Source organism: Arvicola amphibius, chromosome 1 (genome assembly GCF_903992535.2).
Source record: "Arvicola amphibius chromosome 1, mArvAmp1.2, whole genome shotgun sequence".
In the NCBI taxonomy this organism is placed as follows: Eukaryota; Metazoa; Chordata; class Mammalia; order Rodentia; family Cricetidae; genus Arvicola; species Arvicola amphibius.
The window spans coordinates 192,952,406-192,980,119 of NC_052047.1; the positions used below are offsets into that span (position 1 = coordinate 192,952,406).

The window sequence follows — 27,714 nt, forward strand, 5'->3', positions numbered from 1 at the left end:
GAGCTGGTGAACTCTGTCCTTCTCATCCTTTAAATTTCGACGGAGCCAATAAACACGAATGAAATGTCTGTCTGGTTTTGTTTTTGTTCTCATGGTGGGGAGGGTGGTTCAGGAAGTGAAAAGGAAAAAGAAATGAACCCACCACAACCTCACCGGCTGCCTCTGGGACCCCCGAAGCGACAGCTTGGAACTTCTGGGTCTGATAATCTGAGCTCCGAGATTGCTGTCCCACCCATCCACCCAGGGAAGAATGTGACGGGGTCGGGTCCCTCCAAGTGGCACCGGCGGTGCTCCAGCCGCAGATGGATGTCATGCCTGGGGAGCGCTTCGCGCTGGCGATGATCGCGGGGCTCAGCCGGTGCCGGTCAGGCTGTGAGCTCCGGAAGAAGCGACAGGGCGAGCCGAGGGTGACTAGCGGGCGGGCGTGCCACCCTCTTATGCGGGTGTCGCGCTGCGGAGCTCCTGGCTGGCCACCCCGGAGGGCTCGCGGTGACTGGCCGGCTGAGCGGCGTTCCAGCTCACTGAGCCTCGGGTAGCCAGGCGGAGCTGTTTCGATCACCCTGAGCGCTGCAGTTCCTGGACTCCCCTCGGCTCCCGTGGGCCCGGAGACGCCCCCTGTCCCTGTCCTCCACCCCCCTCGGTAGCCGCACCAGCGGGAGCGGCGGGAGGAGGAGGAGGCGGCGCCGCGGGGACTGTCTCCTCCCCGTCCCTCGCGTCTCCTCCCCGCGCCACCGAGAAGGACAAGGGGACTGGGCACAAGGACCCCGGCCAGGGAGCGCCTGTGCTCCGGTACCGCCCCTCCCGTGCGCTCTCTCGCTGCGAGCCCCGGCCGGTGTCGCCGCGCCGCGCATGGTACTGGCAGCAGCCATGAGCCAGGACGCGGATCCCAGCGGTCCGGAGCAACCCGACAGAGATGCCTGCGTTGTGCCTAGTATTCAGGGCGCCCCTGTGCCCCAGGGCCAGCGAGGGATGCAGCCCCTGCCGCCACCGCCACCGCCACCGCCACCGCCACCGCCGCAGCCTCAGTCCAGTCTGCCCCAGATCATCCAAAAGTAAGAGGAAGAAGGGAGCGGGGCCTGGGTACGCCTGGGACACACCCCAAGGGTCCCCTTTTGTGGCTTCATTTTTCATTTCCTGCTAAACTTTGCCCGCCCCTCTGTGTTTGAAGTGTTGTTGGTCCTCTAGACAGGGTCGGTGTCATTTTGGCTTGCTGGTGAAATTGAATAGAAGACAGTAAGTTATTCGGGGGAAATAATTTTTGTTTTTCTGTATGTTCTCTTTTCTTCTCTTTGGAATGTTACCGGATCTTTTTAACTAAATAAGCTCAAAGTTGGGGAAAATGGCCCAGAGACTATCTTTCATCCTTCTGGTCCTTAGAGACCACTGGAATGTCGAGCATGAGAGTGCGCTCCTAGCGAGAGTGTGCGAGATGTCGCCACTGAGGACAAAACCACCTTTAGTGGAGACAGCTAGAGACTTTGGGGCAAAAGGGAGAGGAGGCCTGTAAACGGAGCGGAGCAGAGCGCTTGGCTTTACCTAAGGGCATGGCCCCTGCAAAGAGTTCTCAGCCGCTCGTTACAGGGCGAACCTTGTCGTTTAGGTTTAGAATTTTCCTCGTCCACCCATAGGCTGGGTGGTCAAGGGGTTCCAGAAAACCCCTTAGCCTGTCTGGCGAGTGTGAAATAAGACGCTGGTGTTCTGTTTCCTCCATTCCTTAAAAGTTTTGTTTTTGACAGTTTCAGGCCTAGAATGTTGGATTATTATTTTGTTTAAGGTTTGGTCAGCCTGTGACAAAGTTCTGAAAAACAGTTTAAGAAAGAGTGCTTCCACAAAGCGAGCGGGTACTAAATACATGTAAATTCAGGAAAACCTACATGGGGAGCCGAAGTTTTTTAGACTGGCTCTGCTGATGTTGGGAATTATGTAAACTCACTGTGATGCACTAAGAGGAACAACAAACGTGGAAATCTAAATGGAGGCAAATATGAATGAATTTAAAAACCGAGTTACATAAGAGAAAGAATAAAAATCCAAGTTTGCCATTAATAACGGTGGAGTCCCGTTTCAGGACAAAAGGGTTCCCCATCTGTCGGCTGGTCAGGTCCTCCTAAAGTCCTGTTTTGCTTAGGAAGCTTTGGACCTTCAACGTGGATATTTCACATGACTTTCAGGCTTGCAGTCTGCAACTTTTCTCCAAGTGAAAATATTTCCTAATGTTGTTCTTTCCCCTTGTTTTGCAAAGCGTTTCACCAGATCCTAAGAGGACCGGCAGTTTCTATGACTCTTGAACTGAAGATTTTCTTTCATTTCAAGTTTCAACCCAGTCCTCGACATAAATACAAATCAACAGAGAAAAACTGTTTAAATCTAAAGTTTACTTCCTAAAACCTCCAAGTTGATCGGTTATGAATTTGAAACAACTTTCTCCATGAGCCAGTGACTTGTATACTGAAATCAGCCTGCATTTCCCCTCAGTTTGAAGAAGATAAAAACTCAGAACTTTTTATTCCCCCGGGGTAGGGGAACAACTTCATAGATGGCTGTTTGAAGTATTGCCAGGTAGAGAAAATAAAGCCAACTGTAGAAATGGATAATTTAACATACACTGCAGTTCCTTCATGTAGTCGATAATGTATATCATACATTTATTCCCCCATTTGGAAAATGCTATCTCTGGAATATGTTGTTTTTGAAAGACAAGAGGGAACCTTTCAAAGATGGCCCCTTCTCTTGTAGGCCAGCATGGAGTACCCATGACCTGGTGACAGATCTGTGTTCAGGGACAAGGTCCAAGGCGGGTGGATGTGCCCGTGGGATTTGATGTTCGTGCTCTTAGATTTCAGTGCTTTTCTTTATAGGGATGATTTGGGGTTTGCGTGCCCCGCTGTGCCCACAGAAATTCCGCTGGAACCGTGCGCCACACGGCGAGAGCTTTGCAGGCCTATCTGCAATGCGCTGAAACCTGAGTGGGCTATTTTGAAACTACGTTTGCATAATTTAATCTGAGCAACCATTTTTGAGCTGTTCTGAGGCGCTGTCTGCACCAACCATCTTTGAGAAGAGGTAGCGGATTGCCTGCCTTTGTCGAAAACGAGTTGTCTGCCCTCGGACATAGAGGCATTTGTGAACTAAGTGAATCTTTTAGTTTTTGTAGTTAGTTCAGTGAGGTCATTAAGTCTTCCCTAAGTTCCACTCTCTTCCAAAATGAGGGAGACAACAATCCTGAGGCTGCGTGGCGTTTAGGGATGACGGGAATCTTTTCACCTTTCAGGTCTGCGTTGGTTGATTAGCAATGGTTTTCATTTTGAACGAGGCCAATCACGTTGGTAAAACCGTGGAGAAGATGAAAACAGGTTTTGTTCTTATGCTTTATGTTGGGTTTTAGAGCCGCACTTAACTAAAGCAACACTTGGGATCTGATGATGAATGACAGGCTCCACGGTTGTTTGTTTTGCTGGAGTCTCTGGCCACTTGGGGAGGTTGCGTCCCAGTTTGTCTGTGGAGTCCTTCTGTTGTAACTAGGTGTACACGGTTCTCTTGCTGTGTGTTCTTAACTTTAGTTGGGTAACAACCATGCCCTTGTTGTTCCTGTCTGTCCCTGATGTGAGAAGCGTTATAATCTATCAGGCAGTTTACAATCACACATAACTAGGATCTGGGGACATTCTTGTTTTAAATGTCAATCCTGCACGTTGGTCAATGTGGAACTGCCATTGTATTACAGAAAGCACTATCTAAGACCATTGGAAAACAAAAATAAAAATACCTTAAAAAAGATTTGGGATGACTTTAGGAAATCAAAATAATTTGAAGACTAAAAAAAAAAAAAGACATGGATTTATTTTTCATGTCAGCAGAAGAAAACGGTGGTTTTTGGTGAATGTTTTTATCGGGATTTATATTCTCAAATGTTGATGCTTGTTGCTAGCTTACGTCCAAAATTTATTTTAATTGTGTGCTTTAAAATTGAAGATAATCTTTGATTTATAAGACATTGTAAACATTGATGGACAACAGACATTTAAATTTTAGATTACAAATCTTTAAACGTCTATCAGAGCAAGGACAGAGCTGCAGTTGTATAACATGTGGACTCCAGTGGACAGATGGGATTGCAAGAGCTACGTCTAAGTAAAAGGAAACATACCAAACGCACATAATTTTATCAAGTAAATCACAAAGGCAGTTTTCCTAAATTATTTGACTTGTTGCAAGATTTTCTTATTAATGTGTATCCGACCATGGATGAGCTACTTTCTGCTTTCCAGGCCACTTTCACAAGGGAATCAAAAACAACCGGCTTAGCCTTTGATAGCTGGTGTCGCCAGCATGGGAGTGTTGCTTTATGAAGACGGGGTCCAGCCTTGAATTCCACTTTGGTGTCTGCCTAGCACTGGTCTGCTGTTCTCTGTGTTCCAAGGCTAAGAACTCAGAATAGAAAACGTTACAAGTAGCCTCTGCAATAGCAGATAATAGACAGCCTCCATTTCAAGGGAGCTCCATGTAACGTTTAGCGATACATGATGTGTAACCTTATGTGATAGCCATCCACTTTGATGGGCACGCTGATAATTCTGTCTACAATCAGGGGAGAAATTAAGAATTTGTTAAAAAGGGTTATTACCTCGGACGTATTGGGTCCTTTTCTGGAAAGAGGGTGGAATTGCTAACACCTGTGGCAGTTTCTAGCATCCATGTGAGCTCATTTTCTAGGGGGAATCGCAATACACTTGTAGAAGGAATTCTGGAAATTTTAAACACCGTCTTAGACTACATGGAAGACAAGTATTTGGCAGGAAAAACATCTGTGAGGATTAAGTCAGCACAGGCAGGGGCGAGAGAGCAAAGGCTGAGTTAGCACCTTGGAGTCCCTGCTTCTCCAGACAGCCTCTTCAAGGGATTGCTTTTAAATGAAATTTTACTGGAAAGCCCCCTCCCCCATAAGTGCTTCTAGATAACAGGGAGGCTGTGCAGTTCTTAGTTTTTCTCACATTGCCTAAGCGATCAGTATTATGAAACAGACCAGGATTTCCATTGGTCACGGTAAAGAATTGTACATATGGCACACACTGGCTGCTCAAATGCCCGTCTGGGTGGGGGGGGGAAGCAGGAAAACTTGATTTTTGCCTTTTATTCTTCTATCCACTTCATCATTTTTATCACTTTAGAAGTTTATAAAACGATTTAACAGGGGCTTCTGTCAATTGGAAGTGAACTCTGGCTGGTTAAAATCTCTTCACCTACCCTAATAGTCTAGAATTAGGGGTTCTCAGCCAACATGGCAAATGATCCTACATTATCCAGTTTCTCTCTCTCCCCTGATTTATTTTTCTTGTGGCTGTAAGGTTCTTGATGGTAGTTTAAATGGGTTCTTCTTCTCTGGCCACATGGCCAGTCCCCAAGCAAATAAACCAATATGATTGACATTTCCAGCTTTGATAACACAAATACACAAAAATGCTGGTAATCCGTTGGATGTCATCAAGAGATAGGAATTAAAAGGAGCTACCCTGACTATGAACACTAAAGCTAGGAGAAGCCTGGGCCAGTGGTGTGGGAAATTTGCAAGCCAGACCCTAGGCAAGGGCTACTGTAGAACTGGGGTTTTGTTTCCCCTCCTGTGGTGATCTAGCTGGGTTGGCCTGACTGTTGTTATTTTGTAGATTTTTAAGAAAGTTTCTATGGCTCCATTTCGGGTGTAAGGGGCTGCTGGAAGAATCTGAGTGATGAGAAGTTTTCCCCGAAAGTAAAATGATCCACAATGCAGGATTAGAGCAAAGACGATAATGAGCAGTCAGCTGGAAACAGCATGTGGCATTTCCTCCCCTAGTTAATGAACAGGGGTGATCATGGTACCAAATATGCCACCATGCTTCATGTGGCCTGTTCCCACCTGTCACCGGCAGGGACTTCCTGATTTTAATTAAGAAGCACATTTTTGAATCTGGAATGCACACTGGATTTCCAGCCTACTGGTGGGCTGAGCCGGACTGGCTCAGTGGGTGGTCATTTTTTACATTTTACCCAACTGGGGTGCTAGGGAAGTTTCAGTCTTTGACATGGCTAGTTTGGAGACTGCCGTCATCCCCTGCCATTTGAGGAGGTGGTTGAAGAGAAGGACACCCCCTCCACACACGTTTTCTTCCTGTGTTTCAGATACTTTACAAATACCTAACACATAAAGCCTTCCCCAACTGCCACAGCTACTGCTGGATTTTACAAGAGAGGTCCCCTGATGGTTTACAAGGCGTGTTTCCATCTTGCCGACAGCAGACCTGCGGGGTGTTGGCACATACTGATGCTAAATGTGCTTTATGGGTAAGAAGGGAGCAGCGAGGCGCCTTGCATAAGGACGTGTTAATAACTCGCAGCTCAGTTTGCAGAATAAATCTTTCCATATGTTCAGACACCAAAGCTGGGGGTCATGCATGTGTTCGGGGGTGTCGTTATTCCATCAAGACCGCTTTCACGCCACTTTCCCCTCTTTAATGTGGGTATTTGAGTTAAGGATGTACCAGGACCATTTGCTTCTGACTTTTTTTTGCACCTGCTTTCTCGGGATCACATTTCACCCGTCAGCTCTTAGTTGCCACTTTCTGAGAAGACTCTACTCAAGGCTACCTAGACAGTACAAATGCTTTTCAGCATTGTGCCTTCTCTGCAGAATGGTTCCTAAATATGGTCCTGAATTTCCTAAGTTAACTCAGCCTTTTTAAACAAACAAACAAACAAACAAGATACTATGTTGCTTAGGGTACCCCCAAACTTACTCTATAGCCAAGTCTGGCCTTGAACTCCTGACCCCCTGGCTTCTACCTCCTGAGTGCTGAGATTCTAAACCATGTATCACCATATCCCCGCTCATGAGACTCACTTTTGAGCCTGACCTCCAGTGATTGGAATAGAAAATATGCATGTGGCCGGGCGGTGGTGGCGCACGCCTTTAATCCCAGCACTCGGGAGGCAGAGGCAGGCGGATCTCTGTGAGTTCGAGGCCAGCCTGGTCTACAAGAGCTAGTTCCAGGACAGGCTCTAAAAAAGCTGCAGAGAAACCCTGTCTCGAAAAACCAAAAAAAGAAAAAAGAAAAAAAAAAAAAAAAGAAAATATGCATGTGTGTGTGTGTGGGTCTTTCTCTCTCTCTGTCTCTCTCTCTCTGTATTTTTTCTTTAAATTTCTCTTTTTAGGAGGGGTTATTTATTTTTAGTTTAGCACTAAGCAGATTGACTTAAGATCAACCTGACACCACTGAGTATAAAATGAGCATTTTTGCTCAAATTAACTATTGGGTTTCTGTCAAAGGTCAGAGAGGAAGAAAAACCCTGACCTGGGAGTAGGTGACCTGGAGAAGCCAATTAACCTTCCTAATCCAGCCTCTCTGGGGATCAGAGATGAAGGACAGCTCTGTCCTGACCAGATTCAGTGGAAAATATTGCTGAGAGATCATTATTACTGTAGATTCCCTTCCTAGCAGCCCAGTCCAGCATCTGACAAGGAGTTCGTCCCACTTTGGCTAAGGTTTAGCTGTGAGCATAGGCACATAATCTGTGAGACAAACAACAGCATGGGAAGAGATCCTTTCCTCAGCATTTGCAGAAATATTTGCATCAGTGACATACTTTAAAGTCAGAAGAATGCCAATGTTAGTGGAAAGGAGGAGGTTAAAAGCTGCTGTCTTTAATCTTTAAAATGTAGGTTACAAATAAATTATTTTACATTTTGTTAATGATTTAGAGACATTAAAGTGAATCTTTGAGCTTTGGGGGCGGTGGGGTCCAGGGGCTCACACTTTGTCTGAACTGGAGGTATTTCACACAGGCAGGTGGGACTATGTTCAGCAATGGCATTGGTTTCCCTGGTACAGATGTAAACTCAAGGGCAGAGGAGAGGGGCTGAGCCCCAGCACTCCGTGGGGATGTGCAGTCAGTCGGCTGCAAGGCTGTCCAGACCCAGGCAGCGCTCGACCTGATAAAACTATTGCTCATCTTGTAGAGGTTATGATTATCTCAAAATTATGATTATCCCCAGGTTTTGTGTGACCTCACTAACCACAGACCAGAGAAATGTTCCCAGTCTCAGAAAGGACATGGGTGCCTCAGCCGGAGTCGTGTCTTCCATCAGCTAGCAGAGGGCAGAGCTATGTAGAAACTTTAATGTTTGAAAGGGTGTGTGTGGGGTGTATGCTTGGGAGCCCACATATGTGGAGGCCTGAGGTCAACATCAGGTGTTTCCTTCAGTCTCTCCCGACCTTAGTTTTGAGACACCATCTCTCACTGAACGTGGAGCTGAAGGTGCTGTCAGCTGGACTAGCTCTCTGAACCCGGCTCCCAGTGCTGTGGTTACAGATGTGTGCTCTGCTTCTGTTAAATACAGGAACTGGCAGTCTGGACTAAGTCCTGAAGCTTTAGCGGCGAGCACTTTGCCGGCTAAGCTGTCTCCCCAGCCTGAGAAGACAAGCTTTAGCTTGTCTTAAAAACACCTTTAAAAAGGGTGTTGAAATAGCTGGATGCGGTGGCACACGCCTTTAATCCCAGCACTTAGGAGGCAGATGGAGGTAGGTGGATCTCTGTGAGTTCAAGGCCAGCCTGGTCTACGCAGTGAGTTCTAAGGCAGGTCTGTGTAGTGAGACTCTGTCTCGAAAAAACCAACTAACCAAACAAAATCTTGGTATATGATTTATGTGTATGCATAGAATGAGCAAAAATATTATTGCTGAGAAGAGAAAAAACTGGAAACCGCCCAAATATTTCTTCTTTGGGAACATAAATTATGTTTTTACATAAATTCCATTAAAATATATATATATATATATACATATGTAATTTATAAGACAACAGAATGAAAGTATTGTCTTGCATTTATTAATATAAAGTGAGTTCCATATGTTATTAACTAGAGGAGCATGCTGGTGTGTACCTTTAATCCCAGCATTCAGGAAGCAGAGGCAGGAGGATCTCTGAGTTTGAGGCCAGCCTGGTCTACATAGTGATTTCCAGGGCAGCCAGGGCTACACAGTGAGACCCTGTCTCAAAAACAAACAAACAAATCCACACTGTGTGTGGGTCAGGTGGGTCAGTGTTGACAAGGCTGGGAACAAAATCTCAAGTGCGTACGTAAAGATGGCAGCAGTAGCTCTGGCTCTCGACAACACAATTGCGGTTTTTCTTTTCCTTTTTCCCACTTCATTCTTCTTCAGCGAGTGCATTCTATTGCAATTGGGAAATGCACTGTAATGATGCCCCCTTAAAAAACAGCAGGGAAGTCAATTGAATTATGAAAGGCCACACAGTAAGGCAGTGGTCACACGGGGTGCAAATCCCTAACCCTTCTGTTACTGTGGTGAAGGAAAGAGAAATGAAAGCCATTTGTGATTTAATCCTTATTTGATGATTCTCAGCTGTTACTCCCTCCCACCTGACCGAGAAGAGCAGCGTTCTTGGTGTGTTACCTCCTCACTGAGTAGATTTTCTGTGTATGGCAAGGTGGGGTCTCTCCAGGGCATCTCATGTTTGCAAGCAGAAGCCAGACAGTGCATTTTCTCCTCCACTTGCTTCAGTGTTACTTCATTCCAGGTCCTTAATAGCGAGGCCTAAATTTCTTGATACGTTTCATATGCAGGAACACTCTTCAGGCTAGGCTGTAAAGAGAGACTGTTGGGGGCCATGTTTAACAAGTATGCTCCTTACCAGGGTGGGGACATGGGGATCAGAAAAATAAGAAAAGAGTATGAAGGTGTGAGTGAAAATTATAAAGCAGAAACAGGATGGTACTGGGAGGGAGTTACAGTGGACACTGAAATCACCGCATTTAATTTTCCATATACTTTTATACCCTAATACAACAGGGGGAAGAAGACAAAACACTGCTTTAACATCATACAGAGGACAGCTAGAACAGTTACTTGCTTCAGAACTTTGAGTCTTCAAGCAATTAATCCATGAGAAAAACATTCTGTTGTTAAGGCAGTGAACCCACCCTAGACCAAGTATCCTGAAGGCAGCCACTCCCACGGTCAAACCTCCTCTTTCAAAAGAAGGGGTGTAAGTATGCTTGAATATCCTGACCATTTTCCAGGGTGGAGAGGATCTACCTATATGGGCCATCTTAATGTCAAAAAGACAGAGTAACCACATCCTAGGTCAGGATGTGTAGCCACACCTGTTGTCAACAACTTTGACCAAGCTCGAACTCTCCGACCTTCAGACAAGGTGGAAATAGGCTCACATTTTTGGTCCTCCACATAGTCCTCCCTTTTTATTAATTTTAATAGAGCCTAAGCTTCCGCTACAGGACAGATGATTGTGTCTGCCTTAGGTGGACACTTCCATTTTCCAGACTTACCAGTACATGCATTCTAATCATACATGCCCATGTCTTAGGTGCCTGGGGCAGGAAGGATCATATCCATCTCTGACTGCTGACCTCTGTAATCGAAGGGTTAAGGGAGACACCATCTCTAGGTGCTTTGTGCCTTTGAGCCAATTGTTTTGTCAAGAGAGTTTAAGAGTAACAAGATAATCATGTGCAAGCAGATAATGCTTTGTGATATACTTGCTCCTATGACTTCAGTATCTCCTAATTAAAGGAGTGCATGATCACCAGGGAGTGGGAATGCCCTTTTGAATTGGTCTAGGGTGTTTCTTAACAGTTTTCAGCTGTATCAAAATCTAAATTTATCTTTAAATCCAAGAACTCATTGGCAGTGTCAATCTTCTCTTAGACAAGTCTTAATCTTTTTCTAATCATTAACATCTTATCGTGAACTAAAGTTGTTACAAACATTAATGATAAATATCATAATTCTAGTGTGTAAATTAACAATAAACACACAATTTGTCAAATCACAATTTCCTCAAATATGTTCTAATCAAAGGACAAGAAAAGGTGTCTATGGTGGGTGATAGTCCAACTGCATTGTAACTATTAAGTAACTATCCCAGTTTGTGAGCAGCAGCAAAACCTTTAGGCTACCCTCCTCATCTCTGTAGAGGGGCTTCAGTCACTCTTTGTAATGAGTCTTCTTTCCCCAGAGGGGAAAATTGAGGTCTCAGTTCTCAGGTCCTTTATTTCAACAGCAGATTGCCCCACATTGGGTGCCAATTTGCATCAAAGTGTTCCATAATAGCCTGAAATGGAGTATAACAAAGGCTTATTCATTTGGGGATAAACTCACAGTAAGGGTAGCTATCCATAGTCCTCTGCATGTGCTGGGAGCTAAAACCAAATCCAGCAGAAAAAAATGGCCATGCATTTTTTTCTTCTACATTTACAGTACATGAGACCACATCCAAAGTGGGCTGGTATCTTAAAGGCTATTGGCTGAAGGAGTTCCCACAACAAGGGACACTATAATGTATCAAATAATACTAAATATTTGCTTTTAAAGTGAGCAATACACATTTTACTTCTCCCTTCCACAGGGACAGGAAGAATGCCTGTTGTCATTTGGGGTACCCCATCTCTCTCTCTGCTGCAAATTTGTTTTAACAAAGACATGCATTTGAGCGTGCTATAGTGTAGTTTGCTTTTGGAGGGAACATTTGCATTCTTGTTTGCTATTATGTGTTTCTCTCTTCTTTCATCCCTCGAAATATGAAAGTACTTGCATAATCATATTAGCATATCTAAGGAAATTAGTCTCATAAAATATTTCTTTCTAAAAAATACATTGTGTGTCTGAGTGTTTGAGTGAGTGTGTGTGAGTGAGTGTGTGTACATGAGTGTGTGTGTGCACGTGTTGCTGGAGATTGAATCCAGGACCTAGAACATGCCAAGCAGATGATCTACTATTGAGCTACATCTCCAGGTTCAGAAAATGTTCAGAAAATTGTCTTATAGCTGGCTTAGGACCCCTCCTCCATTGGGTTTACAAATGCATTTATGTATGTTATCTGCCAAGACTACCTGTTTCTTTCTTGGACTATGACCTGGATATCACTCTGGCTTCATGTCTAGCGCCGAGGTAGACATGGCAAAGGTGCACTCCAAGTGATTGGTGCTCAGCCAAGTTTGTTGGCGTGGTTATCTTGGTGACGACGTCTGTCTGACAAGTATCTGTGAGACGATTCCATGAGGTCCTGCCGACATCCTGCTTTCCAACACCTTTTAGTGGTTTTGTTATTTTCAAAAAAGGTTTGTTATACTGTTAATTTATTTGTGTATATATGTGTGTCTGAAAGTACAGGTTCCTTTGGAGTCCAGAAGAGGGTGTTATATTATTCCCTGTAGCTGGAGTTTTGGGTGGTTGTGAGCAGCCTGACCTGTGCTGGGAACAAAACCTGGGTCCTCCGCAAGAGCCGTATGTGTTCTTAACCTTAGAGATATTCCTCCAGACCTGGTTTTATCTTCTAATTTGACCATATTTGAAGAAATTCTGCCTGTGAAATATGTGGGATTAGAAAGATAATTAAGTATTCTTTTTAGAATAGGTGAGCTTGGATCCAGACTAAATCAGATGGCTTGGAAGATATGGTTTCAGGCTCACAGAACATAGGTGCTGTCTTGAGCCCTGGGTGTTTTCTAGATCTGACTACTTCATAGGCCTTACTTCCCACAAGGAAGCTCTTTTATTGATTGATTGATTGGCTGATTTTGTGATTGAATATGTGTGTCTATATACACATGTGGAAGTCAGGGGCCAGCTTGCTGGAGTTGATTCTCTTTTTCCACCCTGTGGGTTCTGGGGATGAAACTTGGGTTGCCAGGCCTGGCAGTAGGTGCCTTTGCCTGCTGAGCCGTCTTACTAGCCAACCAGGGCAGCTTTGCGATACTCATCCAAGGTTTGGTGCCAATGGAAGCCACTAGTGTGATTTTCATTAGGTTATGAAATGTGTTTTTCGGTATCTTCTTGGAGGTCTTGGCTCGTGTGGAGAACATTTCTTTCTCCTTCTTTTTCATTTCCCCTTCCCTTTCATTCCCTTTTCTCTTCTCTGTGAACGAGCATCTCGCTTTGCCACCCAGGCCCATGGCAACTCCCCCTGCCTTACTCTTAGCCCCTTTCTGTAAATAACTATATGAAGGTGACTTTAAAAATGGCTGGTGACTTGCCCTGCCCTGGCTGAGTCAGGGGCTGGCTGTGCACCACTCCCTTCAGGTCTCTCAGATTTAAGTTACAGTCTATTTTTGCCTGTTCTGGTTTGGAATGCTTGTTTTCATACACAAACCGCGAATGGGAGGGGATGGGGTAGGGAGTAGTGAAAAAAGAACAGGGAGTGAGCCTGTGAGTTCTGTGTGCAGGATTGCCACCACTGGCCCCGGACCTCAGTGTTCTCCTCTGTGAAAGGGGACAGCAGCAGTAAAGGAAGCAGAAACACTCTCCCAGGGCGCCTCCTGCAGGCCGGCTTCTTCTCTGAGTACTGGATGTGTTTGAAGTCCAACAACAGTTCTGGGAAATAAACACTGTTATTCACCCCATTTTACAGATAAGGAAACCGAGTCACAGCTTTATATAGGAATACTCAGAGGAGAGCTAAGAAAGTAGTATTTACTGGTGGAGCATACCTTAGAATGGAGAATCTTGTGCAACTTTGTGACCCTATACCCCCCCAAAACAAAAACAAAAAAACTTCAAAAGAATTTATAAAAAATACGTATCTCTAAAAAATCTTCAAAATAATTTATAGAAAAATATTAGAAAAATATGGCTGAAATAAACTTGCAAGTAGGTCAGATTTAATCTGAGATAAACAGTGATCCAGATTAAAGCTTTCTTTTTCTTTCTCTCCCATTTCTGTTTTCTTTTTGTAGGCTCTACCCTTTGGTGTAAGGTGGAGTCCACATCCCAGTTTAAATGCTGTGAGCAAACCTAAGCTTGGCATTTTTTCTAGACAGTTTCTCTGTGCAGCAATCCTGGATGTCCTGGAACTCACTCTGTGGACCAGGCTGGCCTTGAAATCACCGAGATCTGCCCGCCTCTGCCTTCCGAGTGCTGGGATTACAGGCGTGTGCCACCACCACGCGGTAGCCTGATTATTCTGTTTGCTCTGCACGTCAGGCAAGACCTGACTTTGATGCCTGTAGAGGAAATGTACACACTCCTAATCCTCCCAGCATGTGCTAAGATAATAACAGATAGGATAGTTTGATTTGTAAAGCGAGCATATGCCAAGTTCTACCAGACCAGTCTTGAACCAATTCAGAAAACCAGGATTCAGCAATGATCAAAGTGTCTCGGACTCCTATTAATAGCAAAAGGAATTCCTGACTTGAAACCTGGCACAAGGCCCTGGGCGCTTCTGCCAGATGAGCTTCTTGACAGTCTTTGCAGACATGATTGCAGGTGTTCTCCAGCCCTAAGAGACCGTAAGCAGCGAAGGGACAGCCAGTAGAATCTGTAAGGCAGACAGAGGCGTGCAGAAAGGTTTAAGGAAAGGCCACAGAAGCAGCCACTTCCCCCTTTAAGCAGAACTTAAAAAAAAAAAAATCCATGATTTATTTGAAGGTGCGAGGACAATTTGTAAAACTTTAAACATTATCCCTCAGTTCTAGGGGGGGCAATGATGGAAGTACATTAAACTGTACATAAAGTGTTCATCCTCAGCTGCCAAGTTCAAACGGCCAAGATGAGAATAAACACACTTACTATCCTTGGCAGTTTCTTCTTAATGCTTTATAATTTATCCTTCCATTTTTCTTTGATCCTCTAATTTCTGAAACCACTAATTCAGTTTATATTTTAGATTAGCTTATATTTTCCTAGAATTTTATGTAAAATAAAAAGATATATGTACACACACATTTACACACACACACACACACATATATACACACACACTTTGATGGCCACCCCCCCTTTTACTCATCAAAATTATTTCCTTTGGGATAGTTCCTTTGTGTTTGTCTTCTGTTTCTATCACAAAACAAGTGGAGACACATGCTTTATGAAGATAAAAGAGTTTTATTTATATCTAGAGGTAGAAAGTCCATGCTCTAGAGGCCATATGAGTCTGGCTTCAGGTGAGGGCCTCCTTGGCTGCTTTGCCACATGGAAGAGACGTGGGAAGGGAAAGAGCAGCCTGAGGAAGATGGTGAATGCAGGGAGTGGCCTCGATTCCTAACAACTTGTTCTTGAGGTCTCGGGAGAACTTAATTAACTCCTTTGGGGGAATGACCCCCAATGACCTAAATACCTTCTGCTAAGCCCTGCCTGTAAGAGCTTCACACCAAAACTGCCACACATCCTGAATGACCAAGCGCCGAGCACATGAAGCCATGAAGAGCAAACCACACCCAAACCATAGCAATAACATTTACCCTTTAACTATTTTAAAGTGGCATCAGGAACATTCATGGTGTTGTGCAACTATTAGCACTATCCTGTTCTAGAACATTTGTGTCACTTCTGAGGGACACCTGGCATCCATTAGAGCCCAGGCATGTCCAATGCACAGCCCGAAGGCCACCCCTGTGGCTAAGAACAGTTATAGATGTGTCCCAACACAAAACAGTAATTTTTAGATTTATTTTGGTGGCTTGATTGCACAGCTAAGAGCATTGACTATGCAGGTGACAAGAACCACATCACAGGGTCAGAAGCCTGCATACTCCTAAATTAAGCAGTTATTTCTCACTCAGTGATCCTAGTACCTGAAAATCTCTGCCCTATTTTCTGCTTCTGTGGATTTGTCTATTCTGTATGATTAATGTAAATCTAATCATTTTTATCTGATTTCCTTATCGTGCAATGATTTCAAGATTTGTGTGTTTTGTGTTATGTATTGACACTTTATGCATTTAGTATCAATAGTGCATTGTGTAGTTAGATAACATTTGTTTGTATATTCATCTTTTGAGGGACATTTGGGTTGTTGCTGCCTTTGGCTATTCTAATAGTGCTGCACTATTAATGGACAAAGTGTTTTCTTTTTCCTGTATGTGTGTAGGGGACATGCATGCACGCATGTATGCACATGCATATGTGTGCAGGTATGTGTGGAGGGTGACTATTGTTTTTGTCAATCCCCGCCTTAGTTTTTGACACAGGGCTTCTCACTAAACTCACGGATTCATCTAGACTGTCTGAGCAGAAAGCCCCAGGAATCTCCAGCTGCTGCCTCCGTAGCTTTGGGATTACACAGTGCCGCTGTGCCCAGGCTTTATGTGGGTGCTGAATGAGAGGTCCCGTAGACACATACGTTTGAAAGCTTGGTCAACAGTTGGTGAAACTTTGGAAAGGAACTGGAGGCATGGCCCTGCTGGAGTAAGTGTGTCACGGAAGAGTGGACTTTGAGGTTTCAGAAGCCCATGCCGGGCCCTGTGCTCTCTGTCTGCTCCTTGTGGATCAGGACGTAAAGCTCCAGCAGCATGCCTGTCTGCTTTCCCCCACGATGATTGTGGTCTACCCTCTAAAACTGTAAGCAAGGCCCCAGTCAAACGCTTTCTTTCGTAAGATTGCCTTGGTCATGGTGTCTCTTCACCGTGATAGACCAGGGACTAAGACACACAGCGAGCACTTCACAAACCGAGCTGTTTTCCCAGAACCTGGTGCACAGGTCTCCAGCTGAGCAGCCTTTCTTCTGAGTATGCGTTGTGGAGTGGAATTAATGAGACATATTGTAATTCTATGTTTAATTTATTGAGGAACCTCCCAATTGCTTTCTAAAATGCCTTGCCATTTTACACTCCTCCCATCTCCGCTCACATTCATTATTTTCCTTTATTGTTATTTTTATGGCTGTTCCAGCGTGTATGGAGTGCTATTTCTCTGCAGTTTTGATGTGTATTTCACTGATGACTAATGTGTTGCCTTCTTGTGGTCATGTGGTCATTGCCCATTCTTACATCTTCTTTGAAGAAGTTTCTATGCAAGACCATCACTCATGCTTAAGTAGAATTGTTTATGCTTTTGCTGTAGAGTTGTATGTGATTTTGTGAGTTCTGCATACTTCATTCTTATCAAATATATATGATTTTATAAGTATTCCCCATATGCTTTGGATTTTCTTTTAGTGTAATGATCTTGAAGTTCACCTATGTGGCCAGTATCAACAATTTGGGTCTTTGGGCTGGGGAAGTGGCTCAGTGGTTAGGAGCACAGGAACTCTGCCCAAGGCCACAAGTTTTGTCCTCAGGATCTTTGTCAGGTGCCTGTTACTGCCTGTGACTCTGGCTGCAGGGATCAGACTCCCTCTGCTGGCTTCTGTGGGAACCACATGGACACACACACACACACACACACACACACACACACACACACACACACACATCTATTTACAGACTCGGGTTCTTTCCAGTTTGACAGCCTGTAAAACAAAGCTTGTTCAGAACATCCCTTCATAACGTCATAACGTCACCTGCACCTCACCTAGACTTCGTCTTGGGTAAATATCAAGGCCAAATGGCAATTTTCCCTTTTAGAAGCATCGATATTATATGTGGTATTCACTTTTTGGATGAAATTTCTTTGAACTGTTTCCCAACATCTTTGAATAAAGTGTGTTAGCATAGCTCTTCAGGGTGCTCAAGTCACACTTGTATTTTGTCTTAGTTTTTGGTAATCCATCCCTCATTTAGCTTAGTCCTTTCTTCTGTTGACGGGTCTTCTTCCAATATTTTCTTCTTTTTCATGTAAGTTTAACACAGAAGAGTGCATGGTGGCTGAGGCCACAAAGACACAGAAACTCAAGCTGGAAGGGACCAGGAAATCATCTAACTCTTGTTATAGAGAAGAAAGGCAGGGGTCAGCTAGATGACGCAGCAGGTGAAGGCGCTTGCTGCCAGGCTGATAACCCAAGTATGATCATCCTCAGAACCCACATGGTGGAAGAAGAACTGACTTCTACAGGTGTGTCGTGTCATAAATGTACACAGACAACCACACAAACACACACAAACATGCCATACATGTACAAAACATGCATACAAACATGTCATACATGTACACAGACAACCACACACAAACATGTCATACATGTACACAACATGTCATACATGTACACAACATGTCATACATGTACACAACAAAACATGTATACAAACATGTCATACATGTACAAGACCACAAACACACACACCCTCAATGAAAACAAAGTAAAGAAAAGGTCTGAGAAAAGAGACTGGATTGTCCAACAGCTATGCGTCACTCACGGCGTTACAGGGAGCAGGGACAAGGCCTGTGCCTGTGGGGATAATTTGAAGTCCCCAGCCCTGCAGGTTCTGCTGGGGTGATGCCAGCACTGTGCCCTGTGGTGCTGTAGCGTTTGCAGGGAGCTTTGGTTCCTCCTGGGTCACCCATCTTAGTCCCTCTCACAGCCCTGGAAAGTAGGCAGGGATTAGGGAAGGTGCAGCAGCTCAGGGTGCTCTGCTGCAACTGGAAAGTCCCGGCTCAGAGCCAGGATCCAGACAGTGGCTGCTCTAGTGTGCTCCCTCCGTCCCTTCTATTGAACTCCACTGCCCTTTCTTCGCCCCGTTACCCACTTATTTTAGGCTTCCAAACTTCTTTCACTGGCCAGGTCTGAGTGCTAACACACGCATGTGCACGCACACACACATACACACACACCACACAACACACACACCACACACACATCACACACACCACACATACCACACACACACATATACACACCACACACATACACACACAACACACATACCACACACACATACACGCACCACACACACACCACACATACACACCATACACACACAACACACACACACATGCACACTGGAGTAACCCTCATCTTATTCCTTGCTTGCTTAAATCACATCACTACTATGGCCTCTGGTGGCTTGTGATGGCCTGGAGGTCGAGATTCTGGCCCCTGATTGGGCCTTCCCAGAGTAACTCTTACTTGGTTCAGCAGTTCTGGGCTTACAATCCCATTTAAATTGCCCTCTAGTTTCCCTCTGCCTACCTATACCGTTTTCCACTCCTCAACTAGAATATTCTAGTTCATTCTTGAGGGCTCTGCTTAGTCCTTACCTCTTGCAGGGAGATTTTCCAGGCTGCAGTTTTGTAAGATTCAGTCCACAAAGGACAAGCATGGTCATTACCACCAGGAATATCTTAAACCACAGGACATTAGAACCTCAAGGACAAGGTAGGTGTCTGTGACAAAAACCAGCTTTGTGAGCCTAACCCAGAACACTGCCATCTCAAGACATTTCTCCAACACCGTCACACAGCTGTGACACGGTGCCAGTCCTCTGTGTGGCCTTGTCCTACAGCAGATCATTGTAGCATAGTGACAGCTGACCTGTGCCAACTGAGCCTGGAAAACGTGTCATTGCTTCTGTTTTCTCAGTGAGACCCACTCAGACAGCCACCCTATTCAAGTTGCACCCCAAAGAAGGACACACCTTAATCCAATCACTCAGGAGGCAGAGGCAGGAGGATCTCTGGAGTTCAAGGCCGGCCTGGTTTATATATAGTAAGTTCCATACTAACCAGGGCTGTATAGTGAGATCCTATCTCAAGAACAAACAAGCAAGCAAACAAACAAAATTGCCACCTTAAAAAATTTAGTTATTGGTTTGCTTGTATTATATCCTCTTTTGGTTTCTTCCATATAAGTTCTACAGTGTTGGGAATATCATTGAGGGATTTACCACCTGCCTCTACCCCAGCACTTAAGAATAGTTTCTTGGTTCAGTGAGATGGTTCAGTGGGTAAAAGAACTTGTAAACAAGCCTAAGACCTGCATTAGATCCCCAGGTTTTATATGGTGGAAAGAGACTCCGTCATGTTGTTACACACACACACACACACACACACACACACACCAGACACACACACACACACACACACACACAAAGGAAGTAGCAGAGAGAAAACAAACAATGATAGTTTCTGTTACTATTAGGTTCTCACTGAATCTTTCTTCTTCTTGGAGATCAAGTTAGCCAGGGCACCCTGACTCTGTTCTTACCAAGACCCAACTCTATAGTTGCTATTCTATCTCAGCTCTATTGTTTGAGACCTGAGCTGTGCTTTTTGTTTTTGTGAGATTGAGTCCAGCAGGCCTGGGCTCAATCTCTTCCCAAACAGGATGAGAACAATTGCACAGCCAGCCAGCGGGGACCAATAAATGAATTCAGCCGTTTTCTCCCAATATTCTGCCAACATCTTTGAGTACGGATATGGAGACATTTCAAGAATACATTATTAAGAGGGGAAGGACATTATATTAAAAGTATAGGTAGCTGGTTTTAGAGAGTGAGATGGGGAGATGACTGTATATTCATAATTGCTCCCATCAGAGCAGCAGTTTTGCGAGCCCATCGAAGTCAGGCTGAGCAGAAAGACCAAAGTCTGTGCGCTATCTGATCTGACGTGAGGAGGCAGCGGTGAGAGGGGAGCTGAGGAAATCATCTTCAGCGGTGTGGTGTGGAGAGGAGCCAGCACTTGGCTGTGGCGCCATTACATTCCAAACCAAATCTGTGTTTTGTTAGAAAGGATGTAAGGGGATTAGGGAAGGGAGAGGCAGTCGGAGCCCCTCCCAGCCTGGTGACCTTCCAGGTTCCGATCCAGGCAAGTGTCCGAATATTTCATGTGGAGGAGGAGCTAGTCACGCAGTGTTGACCTGGGCAGGCAGGGTGGAGAAGTGAATCCTGGGGCCTGGCTTTGTCTCAGAAGAAAATCCCCAGTGATGAGAGCTGAACCAGATGGCTTTAACCAACCTCTTTCAGTGATTGGTTTTATAAAAGTAAATCTAAGGAGGAACACGGCACAGTGGGCTGAGATGTTTGCCACCAGGAGTGATGACTGGGTCAATTCCTGGGGCAAACGTGGTAAAAGGAAAGATCCAGTTTCCACAAATTGTACCCAAATCTCCATACATGTGCCATCATAGGAATGTGGATGTACATGTGTACATGCATACACATTCAATGCAATAAAACATTTTTAAAAATTAAAGATAGCTTATAAAACACCTTCATGGTGTGAACATGAAATGACCCAACCTCTCTGTGGGAGAGGCTGGCAATGCCCAGCAAAATTACACGTGTACCTTTGCACAATTATTCCCATTTATAGGCACAGCCCCAGTACACAAAGGCTGAAACAAGGAAACAGTTGTGCACAAGGCTATCCACATTACTGTTGTGAAAGGAGAGGCTGCATGTGAAGGCGAAGAGGTTTGGTGTAGTGTGGAGTTGCGGGCAGGCCTGCTTTTCGTCCTGCCCAGCTCTCGGCCACTGGCTAGCTTATGCCCCGAAATAACATCACACAAACTGTATTCTTTTAAACACTGCCTGGCCCATTATTTTCAGCCTCTTTCTCACATCTTGACTAACCCATATCTAATAATCTATGTAACACCACAAATGGTGTCTTACCGGGAAAGATTCAGCATGTCTGAACGGCTGGCTCCATCGCATCTCGCATCTCTCTGAGGAGAGGCACGGTGGTCTGACTAATTTAGGAGAGGCGTGGCATCTGACTGAGCTATCTACCTCACTTCCTTCTTCCTGTTCTGTCTACTCCACCCACCTAAGGGCTGGCCAAGGCAGTTTGTTTATTAGCCAATGAGAATCCTCCATCAGTTTGGTGTGAGTGGGAAGGGGGATGACACAGAAGGAGGGGCGAGTAGGATCAAAGCGATATGCATGTAGCCATGTGTGTGAGCTATGAAAGAGATATGCATGGAGCCATGTGTGTACTCTGTGAAAGAGATTCTTAAAAGACTGGGAAACAACTCAAGACATCCACCAATGAGCACATTCATTACTCTCCTGCCGATGTGATGGAATGTTGGACCAAAGTCAACCCGGAGGAGAAAGAATTCATTTGGGCTTATGGTTCCTGAGGAATAGACTCCATCATGGTAGAGAAAGTGGGGCTGTGGGAGTGGGAAGCTGACTGATCACATTTTTATCTCATGCAGGACCCAGAGAGAGAAAGAGAGAGAGAGAGACATAGAGAGAGAGAGACAGAGAGAGAGAGAGACAGAGAGAGAGACAGAGAGAGAAACAGAGAGACAGAGAGAGACAGAGAGAGAGACACACACACACAGAGACAGAGACAGAGAGAGAGAAAGGCAGACAGAGAGACAGGGACAGACAGACACATATACACACAGAGAGAGAGACAGACACAGGGACAGACAGACACATATTCACAGAGAGAGAGACAGACACAGGGATAGACAGACACATATACACACACACAGAGAGACAGACAGAGCATAAACAGGAAGTTAGGCAAAGCTACAACCCTCAAAGTCCACCTCCAGTGATACACTTCCTCCAGCAAGATTCTACCTTCAAAAGCTTCTGTAACCTTTCCAAACAGTGCCACTGATTTGGGAACTAAATTCTCAAACAGGTGAGCCTGTGTGGGACATTCTCATTCAAACCCCCACATACTGGGGTGAGTGGAGAAGGAGATGCCAACACTGTGTTCTGATGCTACACAGAGGAGTGGGGACCCATCTGACACATGGCGACAGAGTGGTCACCAGAGTCTTCTGTGAAATGGGAACAAGGACTCAGAAGAGAAAGATAGCATGGTTTTAAGAAACATATATAGCCTTAGGGTTTCTACTGCTGTGAAGAGACACCATGACCACAGCAACTCTTATAAAGGAATCATTTGATTGGGGTGGCTGGTTTTCGGTTCAGAGGTTTCGTCTACTATTGTCATGGCAGGAAGCAAGGCAGCATGCAGGTAGACATGGTGCTGAAGCTGAGAGTCCTACATCTTGATCCAAAGGCAACAGGAAATGAACCGTCTCGCTGGGTATGGCTTGAGCATATATGAGACCTCAAAACCTGCCTCCACAGTGACACATTTCCTTCAAAAAGGGCACACCTCCTCCAACAAGGCCACATGTCCTAATAGTGCCATACCCTTTGGGGACCATTTTCTTTCAAACCATCACACATATCTACTTGTTAACATTTAAGAAAAATAATTAGAATAAACCAATTAAAAAGTTACCTATATACGGAAGGAGGACATGGGTGGGTGGGTGGGGTAGAAACTAAACTTCTCTGAATTTATTTTGTACATTTGACTCTAGAATCCTACATTTTAGTTAATTATAAACAAAATCAACTACAAACAGAAAAGGTGATCTCACAAAATAAAAACAAAATTAAGAAAAACTTGGGTATCAAGTTGGAGTATTATTTCAGATAAATTTAAATTGTAGTAAGTTGATGTTATAAACATAGTGTAGTATATATTTGTGTGAGTATGTTTGTGTATGTTTGAGTATGTTTGTGTAACAGGAAGGCCGCTTGTTTGTCCTGGCTGCCCAGAACCGAAATAATCACACAGAAACCGTATTCATTAAAACACTGCTTGGCCCATTAGCTCTAACTTCTTATTGGCTAACTCTTATGTTAATTTAACTCATTTCTAGTAATCTGTATATTGCCACATGGCAGTGACTTACTGGGTAAAATTCCCAGCGTCTATCTCTGGCAGCTCCATGGTGTCTCTCTCTGACCCTGCCCTTCTTTCTCCCAGCATTCAGTTCTGTCTTCCCCCCCTACCTAAGTTCTGTCAACAGGCCAACGCAGTTTCTTTATTTGTTAATTGTAATCACAGCACACAGAGGGGACCCCACATCATATTTGTGTGTGTCCGTATGTGCACACGGAGAGACCAGAGGTGCACCTGGGTTTCCACCTTTATCATTCTCAGTGTATCTGTTTGAGAAGGGAATCTCTCCCTGAACCAGGAGTTCACTGTCCCTAGGATCTGCCTACCGCCCTCTCCCAGCCCTGGGGTCACAGGAAGATGCTGCCACACCTAGCTTTTGTGTGACTGCTGGCATCTGAACTCAAGTCCTCATGTTTCTATAAAAAGCATTTTTCTCATGGAGCCGTCTCCCTAGCTTTAGAATATATGCCAAGGGAAAGATAGGGGGAGGTCTGGGACTGTTTTTCAGTATTGATATTATAATACTGACATCACCACAGTAACCCTGATATATATGTGTGTATGTGTATATATTAGTGATTATACCTGTATATACATATGCATCCATACAAGATAAAAAATTGTGTCTGCATTGTTAGAAGCCAAAAAATCCAATTTTGAATTTGCAAAAAAGAAAAATCAGTTTTACAATCAAAGATACAAAGTGAACAATCCCATACTGTAAAATTGGAATTGGAAATACTCGTGTATACCTCCTTTGGACTTTTCCTTGAACAAATATTTTCTAGCTCTGTCCCCTGGACAGCATACATAGGTAGAGGGAACACCTGTAACATCCAGACTCTGGCATTCAAATCAGTTTTCCACTGAGGGCTGATTTCAGGTCTGGGAAAGAAAAAAAAAAAAAGTATCTTATCTTTACCAGAACACAAAGAAACTGTCAAATATCACTGTGTCTTTGTCAAAAGGACTCAGGCTAATGATAAGGGGCTCCAAGACGCCCCATGCCTGACTTACTCATAGTTGTAATACCGCTGTGATTATGCTGAAGATTGCTATACTCTAGTTATATAGTAGCAAAGAGACGAAATGATGTATTTAAGCTCCTCTTCAAATGGGATGGAAGTAGAAGTAAGCACGATTAGCCTCGGATTGATAGTTTTTGAAGCTGGTGATAAGTCCTCGGGAATTCATTATACTTTCTCTACTTTCGTATAGTTTGAGAATGTTCATGATATGAAACTAAAACAGGACTCCAACTGAGCCTTTTCAGGTTTTCAGGTGTCCCGAGTGCAGAGCTGAGCTGTGGACATACCCTTCTGGAGTCATCTGGCCAGTAGGAAGGTTGGGATCCTGTCTTTGTCATTTCCTGTTCCTGGGATAAAACACTGACCAAAGCAATTTAAGAGACAGCGGGTTTCTTCCGGCTCACAGTCCGAGGATACATGCCATCGAGGCCAGGAAGCAAATGTGACCAGAGCTTGAAGCTGCTGGTCGCAGGGTGTTCATAATCAGAAAGGGAAGAGTGCTAGACCACATTAGCTCAGCTCCCTCTCCCCACTCACATAGTCCAGGGTCCCAGCCGAGAAGCGGTCTGTCCACAGTGCAGATGGATCTTTCCACACCAGTTGACACACGCAGTCGAGATAACCCCTACAGGCACGGCCGGAGGCTCATTTCCCAGGTGAGTCCGGAGTCTGTCCAGTTGGGTGCTAGGACTGACTGGCACAGGTTCTGACTCCCACCTCCCAGACTCCACAGCTCAGGGTGTTTCTCCCTAGTTCTGCAGAACTTATGCTTTTCTTGGGCCTAGATTTTGCCGGATTGTTTCCATTGAGGGTTTCCGAGGCCAGTGTTCTGCATCTCAGTATCTTCAGTCTGCCTCATTCAGTTGTTTGAAGGAGGGCACGGAACGATCCGCGTTATGTTTAATAGTGCATGGCCACGGTGAAGGCTGAATTCCTCAGAAATAAAAGACAGCAGGTGGGGCCTGGTGAGATTGCTCAGTGGGAAAGGACACTTGCCACGGAGCCTGACTAGGCAAGTCTGGACCCACATGGTAGATGGAAAGAGACGACCCCACAAGTTGTCCTGAGGCCAGCTGGGACTTGTATATATCCCCACTCCCCAATAAATGAATAAACGATAATATTTTTAAATGTAGAAATGCAGCTCACAGGGGCCTGGAGAATCCCGAAGCTGCCCGGGGAACTGTGTATTTGGAAGTGGCTTCTGACTTGGACATACTCAGCCCTAGTCTTACTTGGAGCTTACTTGCCTGAGTGTGGAATGATGGCTTAGCACTCTGAGGGAGACAGTTTTCCCACCTGGTCTCCTTTGCTTTGCTCTGTGACCCGACAGGTCCCTAAAGGGTCCCCGGGTGCGTGGCTGGGAAGTAAACGTCACGGAAACTGGAGGCCAAAGTGACATTGCCATCACTAGGGTTAGAAGGACGAGGCAGCCGCTCACCTTTTCCAGGCAAGCAGCAGTTTCTCCCCTTTCTCCCCGTTTCCCTCTTAGAATATTACCTGGTTCCCCCACTGCCACCCCCACTAAACCTCAGTCCACACAGGGCTCTGAAACCTTGGCCATGGGGGCGATTCCACGTGCCCTTTAGGAGGTACTGGCCCATGCGCTGACCACCTGGGAAGAGCCCAGGAGCCCTGCCACTGATAACAGACCCAGTGACACGAGGCCTTGAGCTACTTTCTCCCAACACGTGTGACCTGCCCGGTTGTGGGGGGCTTGGGTGTGAGCAAACTGTAGGCCCAGGGAGGTGAGGCCAGAGGGAGCCTTGATTTATGAACTGTCCGGATTTAACTGAGGGCACAGCACTTTTATTAATAGAACATGCTGCATTTCCTTTTTATAAAAATATGAAGATCATCGCACTCAGGAAAATGCCTGGTGACTGTCTGTCTTTAGGGCATGCTGATCACCAGGCTAAAATTAAAAGTGAAGTCAGGCCCTTCTTGAGTCTATTTTTAACTCAGTTTAGCTTATGAATATGAATGTGAGGGCTTTCTTTAGATCTCCCTTCACTCAATTACTTACTTATGCCAAGCATCTCTGCCTGGAATTCCTGAGCACGCCTGGGTGGACCGAGAGTCCCGGGGCCCCCCTCCCTGCTCTCCGCCCCCTCCCGGAGGGTAGGGGCCCTTAGCCGTTCCCCTCGCTCTGGGTGTTTGTATATTCTGCACTGGTAGTGTGTCACTTGTTCTGAAGGATAAGGTGTATTCAGCCGTTACACTGCGCTGTGTTTGATGCTTGCCTGTGGAGTTGGGGCTTCTTTTTCTGGGAGACTCCAACTCGTCGGTGGCCACTTGAGTTGAAGGAGAAACTCTGGGCTGTAGACAGGACTCGGTCATTCAAGCTGAGAGTGCCCATGGTCCTGGCTGGCATACCAGGGGAGACTGGATGACAGGTGGGAAGGGAGGGAAAGAAAAAAAAAAACCTGGCAAGTGTGGTTCCTGCCCAGAGAGTCGGTGATGAGTGATGAGAGGGATGGGAACTTTAAAAGCCTCAGCAGTTCCCTGCGGGAAGCCTTTTTAACGCTGCCCTTTGGGGACCATAAAAGAGGCAGAGCGCAAGCCAAGGCTCAGTCTGGACGAGGGTCTTTTGTGGACTTCTTATAGCAGTTTCCACTGGACAGTTGATAAAGTATTTAAAAGACGTATTGGTCATTATAAATCCCAACCTGCGCTTGTTATTGTTTCTTTATGTGTTTGTTGAAAAGCTTATGTGGGAAAAGTATCAATTAGCTCAGGGCGAGTCCTTCTCCATGCTTGTTTACCTGATTACATATCCAACCCATGTAGTCCCGAACCTCTGAAGATGGCGTGGTTTAGGCTGGACGCGGCGGCTCATACCTATATAATCTCAGCCCCGGGAAGGCTGACGCAGGAGGTTTAGGAGCTGAGGCCAGCCTAGGCTATGTGGGAAGATTATCTAAAAAAAAAAAATATTGTTTAAAGATACGTTATTCTTAACTACAGATAAAAACTTCCTTCAGTTTCTCCCGAGCAGCATGGAAGATAAGCCGGCTAGTGCACAGGTTAATTTAAAATGCTTAGCCCTGTGTGGTGGCTTAGTCCTATGATCCCACTTCAGAGGCCGAAACAGGGAAGACTGCAGAAAGCATGAGACCAGCCTGGGCTACATGGTGAACTCCAGGTTAGCCTGGGCTACAGAGTAAGATTTTTCTCAAAAATAAATAAAATTAAGTTTAAAAGTTGGGAGTGGAGGTGGATGCTTGTAATCCCAGCTACTCAGGAAGCTGCCTGCCCTTGAGCAGGAGTTCAAGGTCATTTTGGGCTATCTACTTGTAAAGGCTCTGACTCAAGATATAAGCAAACAAAGAAAGATGGTCAGTGTAAGAACA

General features: G+C 45.1%; 1 protein-coding gene across 2 annotated transcripts in view; it reads left to right on the forward strand.

Annotated features, from left to right (window-relative positions):
• The first annotated feature begins 849 nt into the window (after positions 1 to 849).
• Positions 850 to 27,714, forward strand: part of Rbm20 (RNA binding motif protein 20) — a 193,436-nt gene continuing 166,571 nt past the window's right edge. For both annotated transcript variants that reach the window (XM_038316003.1, XM_038316011.1), the window contains exon 1: positions 850 to 1,052. In XM_038316003.1, coding sequence (XP_038171931.1) covers positions 850 to 1,052 — 203 coding nt within the window. The remainder of the gene's footprint in view (positions 1,053 to 27,714) is intronic.